Source organism: Eleutherodactylus coqui, chromosome 8 (genome assembly GCF_035609145.1).
Source record: "Eleutherodactylus coqui strain aEleCoq1 chromosome 8, aEleCoq1.hap1, whole genome shotgun sequence".
In the NCBI taxonomy this organism is placed as follows: Eukaryota; Metazoa; Chordata; class Amphibia; order Anura; family Eleutherodactylidae; genus Eleutherodactylus; species Eleutherodactylus coqui.
In genome coordinates, this window is record NC_089844.1 from 142368970 (window position 1) to 142381368 (window position 12399).

Here is a 12399-nt window from a genome sequence, read left to right on the forward strand (position 1 = left end):
GCTCTTGTCCCCGATGTGGACGTCCAGCTCAGTTGCACTGACAGGGGGCCTGAGAAATGAGGTGATCGGCGGGGATCCAGAGCGACAGACCCCAGCTGATCAACTATTGATGACCTATACAGAGAATAAGTCATCCACAGTAAAAGCCTAGAATATCCCTTTAACACATTGTAATAACTTACCCACAGCGTACTTCAAGTTATCTCGATGCGCCGGTCATGTTGACGATTACTACAACTGTAGATCATATTAAACACACGAGACTTCTAATTTGCATGAAGCAGAAATAACGATGCCGTCTTTTCACAAATACATTATTTCTATTTTATTTATACTGCTGATATACAGATATTGTACAAGTCTTCATCTGTCAGCACTTCGGCATACTGTGTCTCTGCACAATAAAAAAGTGCCAACTTAAAAGATATAAAAACCAACCCAAAAAAAACAAAAAAAAAAAGCAAAACAAAAACCATTAAAATAAAAACTCGAATCAATGTGATTGAGGCTATATGGGAAGTTGTCTCCGTATTTCGTTTATAAAATCAAACAAATCAAAAATTTTAATTTTTTTTATTCAAACCATCAACCAATCTCTATTCTCCAAAGTGAACCCTACCGCCGCTTATTGAAAAACCTAAACGCCCAAAGAGGCTATCTTAGACCCGTCTATCCAGTGGTTCGTCAACGTCACAAGCCCTTGTATCCTTAAAAGCTATAATGGTTTATCTGTCACTTCGCCTGATGTGTTAGAAGCGTCGACTAGTGCAGGAGTTTTTAAAGAACTCTTAATTTCTGTGAAGTCTCTGTTATTTTCAGAACTGTTGCTATGAAGGTGGTCTAGTTGCTTAATTTCTAATGCCCCCGTGTCAGGCCTGGAGTCTATAATGACTATGGATGGAGAAATGGGACATCCACCATCGGTTAAAAGTTCCGACAAGCTGTTTGCTTCCCGCTGGTCGAAAGCGTATGCGGGAATGACCAAGTGTTCGTTTCGACAAAGTGCTTGGCTCCGCCTCTCGGTTTTAGATTGCTGTTCTACTGCTTGGTTGTCACTAAGTTCTAAAGAGTCCCTGTATGCAGTGGATTCACACGATGGTGTCCTCCTTCGTAACGTCATGCTGTTGTTCTCCGATGCTTTGGTACGTGAAGCTGTGCCGTTCTCGTCCTCCATGGGAGGATCTATAGATATACAAGGCGGGCTCATCTTCTTCTTCCTTCGAACCCCATTGATACACTCTGGGTCGGACTGTATGAGAATAGAAGAGTCCTGCTTGTCATCGATGGACAGATCAAAGCAGGAATCTCCATCGTCATCAATGGAGGGGCAGATCTCGATTGAGTGCCTCCTTTGGTCTTCCGCCCATACGGGCTTTGCTAAAAATCCTTGAGTATCAACACTGTAGAACTTCTTCAAGTCTTTGCTGCTGCTGGTCCCGACCAGGCTGGCTGTGCTATTGCAGTTCTTAAGTAGTGGAGGATGTGGAGGAGATGAAACTTGGGAGATGAATGGAGAAACAGAGTGACTTCTATGATGGGATTGTCCTCTCCAGCCAGTGGCCAAGCTGTTTATATGGCTGACCTCTTCATCGGCTGGATCTGAGGACTCTAACATAGACTCGTCTGGGTTGGTGTTGTCACTGCTCGCACTTGATGGACGACTAGGAATACTGTGTTGGCTATACTTATGCTTGCGAGTATGGACACTGGAATGCCTGTGGTGAGGAGATAGTTTGGGAGAAGTTTGAGGGGTTCCCTGCAGAGATAGGGGAGTTGTGAGTGAATTAAGAGCAAGAAGGTTATTGGGTGAAGGTGTTTTCAATTTTGAACTCTCCGCTGGTTCAATTGGAAGGCTATCCTTGGAATCACCATTCTGATAGTCAACTGAATCCATCTGTACGGCCTCCTAGAAAACAAAAGGAAATGTGAAGAAAACCATACATTTCTTATGAAAGTAGAGTTCAACCTTTGGCTCCCCAGTTCTTGTGAACCTTCAACTCCCAGTATGACCTGATTATCTGCAGTTGTCAGGACATTTTCGGAGTTGTAGTTATGAAACAGCTGGAAAGCCATTGGTTGGAAATTGCCAGCTTATGGTTAAAATGTACCAAAACTAATCACCTTTACCTGCCGTTGCAGTAATCTGTTTAGACTGGGCGACCTGGAGGTGGGTCGTGGAGGTGGAATTTTAGGCCTGTCATCGTTGTCCACATGGCAGCTCGGTGAGGGCAGGGGCTGACAGTCCACTGGTGTTTTCAGATTGTTACTGGATTCATTTGGTTGGGAATGGACTGAGAGACGTGGCTCTACGGTAAGAAAAAGTAGATAAAGGGCGATCACCTTCAAGGATTCTTCCAAGGAGATTATATATTCATCATACTAATACACAGATTGTTTCATAGTCTCAGTGGCTGTAAAGGCAGCCCATGTGACTGATATGGGGCATATGGAAAGAAGAGATCAGTTCCAGGCTTGTCTTATCCCCTTTTTAACCTGCACAATGTCTTCATGGGGGCTTGAAGCAAGGAAGTGGAAATGGATTGGGTCACCAAGATCTCCTAGTCCAGGTAGTTAGGAATGTGGTTGAGTCAAGTAGCTGCTAAAAGGGGGCTAATTTTTATCATTGCTATAGGCACCCTCATTCCAAATAAAACTAAAGGAAGCCATATGGTGATTCTTAGGGTGTATAGTACCGTCATACCTTCTGGGGGGCTGTCCTCATAGGCCTCCACTTCCCGCAGTGGATACGATGACTTTGCTGGGAGAACAGGACGGAACATGTAGCTGTCATTGGGCAACGAGAGCATTCTGGACACAGAAACTTTTCTGACCGTCAGCAGGTTTTGGGACCCGGTTCCATCCCTCATGTAGACATCGCCATCCTGAGGAGGAGATGAACCATTAGCTTGCAGATAGTAAAGTTTTTCCTTAAAGGTGCTGTCCTGTCTTGTACAGTGAAACATTCTGTAACATTCTGCAGCTTATCTACTTTTTTAGTTCAACTCCTTGCCATTATCAAGATCACTGCTTGCTTTTAGTGAATGGAAACTTATTTACATCCGGAGGCCGAAAGCCCATCCTGATCACGGCCAACTATCGCAGGTTCTGGGCTTGTATATTCGTTTGGGCATCAACAATGTCTAAATTCACTGACTGCAAGTAGAGGTCTCAAAGTTGTGAGGACATGAAATACAAATTAAATTACAAAGTTACAGAATTTTTCACTATGCAGTTATTAACCTGGTCAACCTTTTCAACAATTAATACATTAACAGTGAAGAACGGAGCTCTATGAAACGTCACAGACAACATCAGCAATGCGTGTTGCACATACACTAGATCCGCCGTGGTGATATATAAATGGTCATCAGGCCCCTCTTCTTATACCCACTGGCGGGACTACCACTGCAGTAGCAGCTGCTATGGGGCCCTCAGTTTCAGGAGGGCCCGACACAACTTGAAACGCTTTCTGCTCATTCGCATGCCACCGGGTGCCATGAGGCCCTCCCAATGCATGCTGGCAGCTTCCCTTTTTACCTGGCCATACATTTACATGGTTAATATATTTCTTCCTCACGCAGCGTATATGGTGGTATATGCTTCCTGCATCCTCCTCCCTTGACTCCTCCTCTTTGGTTCCTCTAATGTACTGAGGAGGATGTGAGAGGCATATACTGTCATGCGCCAGAGCCGCACTGCATGAAGAAGACATAAATGAACTTTGTAAAGGCACAATGAGACTGGGGATACAGTGGGGCCACTATTATTTGGGGTGGGCGGGGGGGGGGGGGGGGGGGGCAGAGGCCACTATTACTGCTAGGGCAAAAAATGCTAATATTACTTATAGGAATACAGGGAATACAGAGGGTCTATCATTACTTGTTGGGGTACAAGGATCACTATTACTTGTGGGGACACAGAGGGATCACTGTTGTGGGTAGTGATGAGCGAACTTTTGAAAAGTTCAGTTCGACGAATTTCGGCAAAGCTCAATTTTGGCCAATTTAATTCCAACCAAACTGAAATGTCACCAGTACTCCTAAAACTGGTGTATAACTGTCTAAGAGCCATAAAAGCCCTCTATAACACTCCTATGTCACCTAGGAGTGTATATAAGTTCTTCTGAGCTGTTTCTACGGAACGGCTTTTACCCACCAGTGTTTTTTTAATATCACAGCGTTTTTTTCAATAGGAGTTTCTAATGTTAAGATCGCATCGCACAAAAATCGTTTGTGCTTTTGCATTTTTTGTGCGATGCGATTTTAACATTAGAAAGTCCCATTGAAAAAAATGCAGCGATATCGCAGAGTTAAAAAAAAAACGCTAGCAGGTAAAAGCCCGTAAAGTTAATGAAGAAGAACAGGGAGGAACAAGATTCTTCTTCCTTCTTCTTATTCTATTTTCTTTCCCTCCTTTGTCTTTCTCAGGCCGCCCGCACAAAACCAGGTTGGGAGCCTGCAGCGGAATCCGGCTATGACCACGGCCGATGACCCTGCGTACCTGATTTCTTTTGTATTGCAGATGACTGTGGCGGCTCACCGTCAGTCATGCGCAGCACAGGTTTTTTTTTAAAATCTTTGTTTTTACCGTTCTATCACTAGGCGATGGCGTGGGAACGTGCAACCTATCGGCAATTTCAATTGCGGATGGGCCACGGGTCGGACGGCTTCCGATGACTTCAGTGGAAGCCATCCATGTGGAATCCACACAAAAATAGAACATGCTGTGATTTTATTTCCGCTCGTGGAGATCAAAATTGCTATCCACTCGTGTGAGCGGTCGTGTGAATATTTTATTCTTTCAATGGATGCGGAATACCGCGGACGATCGGCGCGGGTGACGATCGCGGATTCTGCAATTCAAATTTGGTTGTGTGTCACCAGCCTTAGTCTTCTTTATTTTTCTTCTAGAGGGTACAGCTGAGACAAATCACCCAATATTCAGTTTCTTGCCGAACCGTACTTTTAGCAAGATTTGACCCAAAACTGGGCTCTACTGTTTTAGTTCGCTCCACATTAATTGTGGTGCACAGGGGAAGCACTAGTACCTGGAGGGCACAAGAGACTGTTATTACCTGGGGGCACAGAAGGACCCTTATTACTTGGGGTAGTCCGCATCAGGACTCAGGGTATATTCAGATGTAGCAGTTGTGCTTCGCTTCTTGCCGCACAGAGAAGAACCATATGGCAGATAATGTGTTTAACCCCTTATATCCTGCAATTAGTAGCGACCACGGCACCCTATAAAGGGACGGGAGTCCATTCAATAGTTTGTAATGGAGCCCAGCCTTTTCTAGTTGCACCATTGTGGGCTGTCACCCCACGAAAAGAGGAAAGCAGAGGCAAGGAAGCCACAAAAACAGCGGTTACCACACAGGACATATAGACAGAGTGCAGGGATTCACCTCAGGCCCATAGCTGCAGGGCAGGAGGGGAAGCGGCAAGGCCTGCTGACAGGGCACAGGGGAGCCTGGTCTTTTTTCTTTCCGCAGAACTGAACCATCCAATGTATCAGGAATCAATAAAGTCACATTCTCGTGGCTCAGTGCTCCCTTCAGTGCAAGAGTAAGGAAACAAGTATGAATTAATGAATGGAGTATAAGATCAAAGAAATAGGACTTTAATTCCCAAACCAAACTACGGCCCCCTTCTGGAATGCCAGAGTATACATAGCATGCTGTAACCTTACCCTTGCTTGCTTCAACAGCACTGGTAGCTCTTTCTTCAAGGACACTTGACCACCACCAATTGCCTTGCCATCCAAAGGCGGAGGGCCTGAGGGGCAGGTTGGGGTGACAGCTCTCGACATCTCCATCTCAATCTCTGCATCCATTTCTGCATCTTCTTTGGCCTCTTTATTGCTTTCCTCGAGATGCTTCATGAGGACGGCCACAACGACATTAACCAAGACGAATTGGGCAATGAGGACGAAAGTGACGAAATAAACTGGGGAAATGAGGGGCAGGTAGCTGAGGCAGTTTTTGTCCTCACTGTTGCATTCACGGAGTGTATCCTGGAAGAGGACAAAGTCACATGTTAATATTTCATTAATGTGGGTGACTCATATTTGCTCCGGTGTATACGGACAACAATCCTGGCATATATTATTCACAGCCTATCCTTTCACTAGAAACCACCAACATCACTGCATGGAAACCTCTAGTCTTGAAGACCTGTGATGTCATTGACAATATTGATTCCTTTGTAATCTTATGATATGCCTATCAAGGCAGTCTACCCCTTCTCTGGAAAGCCAATGACATGGACAAGGCAACCTACCTCTTCCCTGGAAAGCCAATGACATGGACAAGGCAACCTACCCCTTCCCTGGAAAGCCAATGACATGGACAAAGCAGTCTACTACTCCCCTGGAAATCCAAAGACATGGACAAAGCAGCCTACCCCTTCCCTGGAAAGCCAATGACATGGACAAAGCAGTCTACTACTCCCCTGGAAATCCAAAGACATGGACAAGGCAGCCTAATACTCACCTGGAAATCCAATGGCATGGACAAGGACAAGGCAGCCTACTTCTTACCATAAAAAACTATTGATGAGGCAATCCACCCTAGCTAGGAATTATAGATAAGGTAGCACAGCTTCCAACCCATTTCTTGGAAATCTTGTGATATCATAGTCATTGCAGCCTACTCCTGACCTGGAAACCCAGTGACATCATAGACAAGGCAGCCTACCCTCTCCTCAGAAACCCAGTGACATCATAGACAAGGCAGCCTACCCTCTCCTCAGAAACCCAGTGACATCATAGAAAAGGCAACCTACCCTTTTCCTAGAAACCCAGTGACATCATAGATAAGACAGTCTACTCTCTTCTTAGAAACCAAGTGACATCATAGACAAGGCAGCCTACCCCTTTCTGGGGCAACCCAGTGGCATCATAGATAAGACAGTCTACTCTCTCCTCAGAAACCCAGTGACATCATAGAGAATACAGCTTACCCTTTTTCTGGAAAGCTAGTGACATCATAGACAAGGCACCCTACTCCTTCCCTGGAAATCCAGTGACATCATAGATATGACAATCTACTCTTTTCTCAAAAACCCAGTGACATCATAGACAGGGCAGCCGCCCCTTTCTTATAAAAGCTAGAAATACAATATAGTAAGATCACATCAGAAAGACACTATAAGGTCTCCTTCATGCTCATGAACGATATCTGGAGAGCCAGGTAATCAGCCTGCTGCATGCATGTCAGCGCATATTACTGTAATACTTGCGCAGGCAGGGCCAGTTTACACGCACGTGTGACACTCCCTTTCTGCGGAACAGATTGGCTATTAAAGCCTAATGAGGTCCATGTGTCTTCTTTTCCTGCATTTTGCGCCGTGTTTCACCCTTCCCCTTGCGCACCTGCCATTGACTTCTATCGTGGCCTTTGCTGTGCAAAATGCTGGAAAATAGAGCAGTTCCTATTTTTTTGCGCACACATGAAATTCACGTGCGGGACGCGCTTCTGAGAACGAACCCATTAAATGAATGGGTTCTATTCTGTGTGTAGCACGTGCAGATTTTGCGTGCACTAAAACGCGCGTAAACACGGCCGTCTGAAGGAGCCCTAACACTGCGGATGCAGACACTGATACAACACACCTAGCGAGCGTGTTCTCTTTAGGAAGACATAACTGGTGTTCCTCCCTTTCAGCGGGGTCCTCACTCTGTTTTGCCACGGATGACACACGTTACGGAGGAGCCGCCTCTGACTCATCCCGAACAGCCTGATGTGGAGGTGTCTTTAGGTAAATATTAATTATCTCAGTATGCTCTCACTGCCTGTTGTGTAGTAACAAAATGAATCACACAAATATTCCGTGTGTCTCTGCCAGGACGTCAGGGAACACGTTTCTGCTGGAGGTAAAGTGCATGAAGTGGGTGTCTGGTCTAGAGAACCCATTTTCATACACCCTATTAGGGAATTCTGAGTTAATAGAGGCAGGGGTGTTCTCTATTCAGGATCGTCATGGCTGGGTCACAGCGGAGGGCGGTTATAAAGAGCGTCTCTCACCCTGGAGGACCTGACCTGTCCTGCATTACACAGACAACCCATTGATTATAATGGACACTGTGTATTTCTTCATTTCCCCTGTGGTGGCGCTGCAGGGGTATCGAACACTTACTGCCACAGATTATAGCTAATTGCTGGGAATCCAGCAGGGGACACCCTTGATCTGCTTATTGTCAGGGAACCCTTTTAACTAGTAGAGATTATCCAAAGTGGTAAACCCCTTTAAATATAATTTCTGCAATAGATAATAGTCACAAGAGCTTGCTCATTGTATGTGTCTGAGGCCCCTTGAAGGGGCTGTCTTATCAAGACCCCTTTCTACAATTATGCTGGCCTAGTGATTGGCTGATTGCTGTGGGCCCAGTCTATGAAACTCATGTCAATCACATGTGATCGCTGGAGAAAGTTACAGTGGGCTGTACATTTTCTCTACACTGGCCTCTGCTGGGGAAACATAGTAGTGCATGCCGACCATTGCAAAGTGAGAGATATTCTTTGTTAGCAGCTCCACTGTGACTGGAAAACTGTTTTGCTTCTGTAGTTGTGACCTGGGCTGTGTACTTTACTCTGTAGGAAGATCACGTCCTCCTTTGGTCCCACCACATGTGCTACTCCTTACCTTCATGATACCATTCCAGTTGTCTCCTGTTGAGACCCGGAAGAGTGTCAGGAAAGCCATTCCAAAGTTCTCAAATGTGGCATGTCTGCTGAGACCCTCACAGGGATTTTCTTCATTACACACTGGAGAGAAGGGAACATTGCATTAATTACTGAGGATGCAGTACCACTAATGGCCACAAGAGGCAGCAGGTCTCTTATACATTATGTGACTATACACAGTAATTTGTACAGCACACTGGGCAGGAATATTGTATACTGTTTATTTTTACATATAATGTATTATATTATTGTTATCTTAAAATATTCTCCAAGTACACTGTGCTCTTGAGCCTGCGTATCTCAGCCTGTGTACTGTGATACCGTTTCCTGAGCTGATATATCTAAGTTGTCATCTATCACACTGTATCTAATGCTGGAGTAGCTAAGCCTACAATATGAGGTGTAATACTGTCTGAGCTGCCAATGTATCTAAGCCTATCATGGTTAATAGTCTCTGATGAGCCAGTGTGTGTAAACCTATTATGTCAGATACTGCCTCAATGTATCTAAGCCTATCGTATGCAATACTATCTATATGTATGTAGTCCTATTATGGGTGATATCGTGCTGCTGAGCCTGTGTATTTAAGCCTATCACAATTATCTCAGTGTATCTAAGTTATCATGTATAATACTTTCTAAGTGTATCTAAGCCTACGGTGTGTAATACTGCCTCAGTGTATCTAAGCTTATCATATGTGATACAGTTTTAATGTATCTAATTCTATCTTGTGTGACAGTTTTAATGTATCTAAGTCTATAATGTGTAATACTATCTCAGTGTATCTAATCCTATTGTGTAATTCAGTCCATGGGGCTAATGTATCTAAGCCTGTGATGTGTAATAGTGTCCGCTGAGTCAATGTATCTAAGTCTATCATCTGTGATACTATCTCAGTGTATCTAACCTATCATGTGTTATACTGTCTCATTGTCTCTAAGCCTATCAGTTGTGATACTATCTCAGTGTATCTAAGCCCAGCAGTTGTGATATGGTCTCAGTGTGTATCTTATCCTATCATCTGAAATACTGTTTACATGTACCTAAGCCTATCCTGTGTGATACAGCTTCAATGTATCTAAGTCTATCATGTATAAAATACTGTCTCACTGTATCTGAACTTATTGTGTAATACAGTCTGTTGAGCCAATGTATCTAAGCCTATGATGTGTAATAGTGTCTAACTGTGTCAATGTATCTAAGCCTATCATATGTGGAACGGCCTCAGTGTATGTAGCCTATCATGTGTGATACTGTTTCTTTATGTCTAAGCTTATGATTTATTACAGTGCCTCAACGTATCTAAGCCCACGACATGTGCTATTGTCTCAGCGTCTATCTAAGCCTATCATGTATGATACTTTCAGAGTATCTAAGCCTACAACGTTCATCCCGTCTCCGTTTATCTAAGCTTGTCATGTGTCGATGTATCTAAACCCATCATGTGTTAGACTGTCTCCCCATGTTATACAGTCTGCAGAGTCGATGTATCTAAGCTGGTGCACCTTTTTGCCCTTAGTCTTGGTATGGAAATAGTTACGGAGTTGAGCTGTGCAGCCGGCTTTAGCTGCTTCCTGAGACGTATATGACTTTTATGCGCAGTTAATGCCGCGTCCGGAGTCTCTGGCAGTCGGAGCGACTCGTAAAGCAAACAGATGGTTTATGTATCTAGAACTTAGATCTGCAGTGTAATAAATACGTGGGATTTGCCGTCTTTTGTAGTAAATAGCGCCGTTTGTCCCGGGCCAGGAGGTAGACATCACATCAGGCGGCCTCGCACCTTCCTTCCCAAATTTTGAAGACCTTAATAAATGCAATCTACAAAGCAAAATGTCCCTCTTCAATATTCCAGGGCTCCATTAAGTTTTCATTATGGACAGGCAGACATGGTTTCTGCCAGCTCGGTAATGAGCTATTTATTTGCCAGGACTATAAATGTGCGGGAGAGAAGTCCGCAGAGGGAGAAGCTCCGAAGTCTGTCAGTAATTAAGGACAGTGAAGGGCAGCACCGCACAGGAGAAAGACGATGAAATGAAGCCGTTCGCTCGTCCTCTGTTATCTGCGGTGAACGCGTTTTATGGTCTCCTCTCCATCCAAGTCTTTAATCAATTAAATATTTTGCCCAATTAACTCTTAACGACTGAACATTTGTTTAATTCATTTTATTGAAAATTTCCCACCAATGAGTTAAAGACACAGGTGGGGCAGCCTTTTGGAACACAGCCTGAATGCAAAGGAGTAAGTACATCACTGAAATGCGTTGTCAACATTGTCTAAAATGCCTACGGGTTCAAGTTCACCATCCTAGACCCGTTATGGCTGGATGAAGTAGTAGTCAGTATGGCTCCAAAGTGGATTGTCTGCATTGTATTAAGCTCTTCTGGATTCAAGTTCATCCTTCCAAACCCGGTATAAGTGGATGAATTAGACAGCATGACCTGAAAACGCGTTTTCTACATTGTATTAAACTCTTTTGCATTCAAATTCATCCTTCCAGAGCCGGAATAGGTGGATAAATTAGACAGTGTGACTTTGAAGTGCGTTATCTGCATTGTATTAAGCTCTTTTGGATTCAAGTTCATCCTTCAAGATCCCGTATAGGTGGATAAATTAGAAAGTATGACTTTGAAATGCGTTGTCTACATCACATTAAACTCATTTGGATTCAAATTCATCATTGTAGACCTGGCATAACCTATTCAAGCAGTTGGTAAAACACTGGGGCACATTGTCTACTTTGCATAAAGTTCCTTTGGATTCAAGTTCATCCTTCTAGAACTGGTACCGGTGGATGAATTAGACAGTGTGAATTAGAAACGCGTTGTCTGCATTGTATAAGTTCTTTTGGATTTAAGTGCCTCTTTCCAGACCTGGTACAGGTGGATAAGACAGTTTGACTTCTTTTAGATCTTGAATCATCACTTAAGATGCCGTATAGGTGGATAACTTAGAAAGTATGACTTTGAAATGCGTTGTCTACATTATATTAAACTCATTTGGCTTGAAGTTCATTATTCTAGACCTGTATGACCTGATAAAGCAGTGGGTAAAACACTGCGACACATTGTCTACTTTGCATAAAGTTCCTTTGGATTGAATTTCATCCTTCTAGATCTGGTGTACACTATCCTACTAAATGTAATTAGACACCTGAGCAAGAATTAAAGGTAGTATTTATTTCCTTATGTTAATACTTAGTCTTCTTTGCCCCTAATGACATAAGATATTCTCCATGGCATACTTTCTACTAACATCTAATACACTTCAACTGGTATTTCCCTCCATTCATCCTGCAATTTCGAGTCCTCTCAAAGAAGATACATTGGCCAGTCTATAATGGTGCAGGGAGCGTCATCATTTCATCATTGGATGGTTGAGCAATGAAAGAAGTTCTATGGAGTGAAGAATCACACTACTCCATCTTCACATCAGATGGACGTACCTGGGTGTGGAGGATGATTGGGAACACCTTTTACCTGAGTGTGTTTTACACTAAGTTATGTATGTCGAAGGTTCCGTTATGGTCTGGGGATGTGTTACGTGGCATGGTCTCGCTCCGTTGGTTGTAGTAACAAGAACCATGAACACGGAGGTGACCCTGACGTTCTACATAAAAATGTGCTGCTGACAATGTGGTAATACTCTGGGAATGGTCGGCCATACTTCCAACAAGACAACACACCTTGTCACAAATCCATAGCTGTTTTATGTTGGTT

General features: G+C 43.8%; 1 protein-coding gene across 4 annotated transcripts in view; it reads right to left on the reverse strand.

Moving 5' to 3' along the window:
• Positions 1-306: 306 nt before the first annotated feature.
• Positions 307-12399, reverse strand: part of CACNA1H (calcium voltage-gated channel subunit alpha1 H) — a 490224-nt gene continuing 478131 nt past the window's right edge. For 2 of the 4 annotated variants that reach the window (XM_066576606.1, XM_066576604.1), the window contains exons 31-36: positions 8643-8764; positions 5689-6012; positions 5405-5551; positions 2702-2882; positions 2122-2306; positions 307-1906 (exon numbers count right to left, since the gene is read on the reverse strand). In XM_066576606.1, the coding sequence (XP_066432703.1) occupies positions 716-1906; positions 2122-2306; positions 2702-2882; positions 5405-5551; positions 5689-6012; positions 8643-8764 (2150 nt within the window). In that variant the 3' untranslated portion in view covers positions 307-715. The remainder of the gene's footprint in view (positions 1907-2121; positions 2307-2701; positions 2883-5404; positions 5552-5688; positions 6013-8642; positions 8765-12399) is intronic. The other 2 variants (XM_066576605.1, XM_066576607.1) reach the window with 2 other exon arrangements.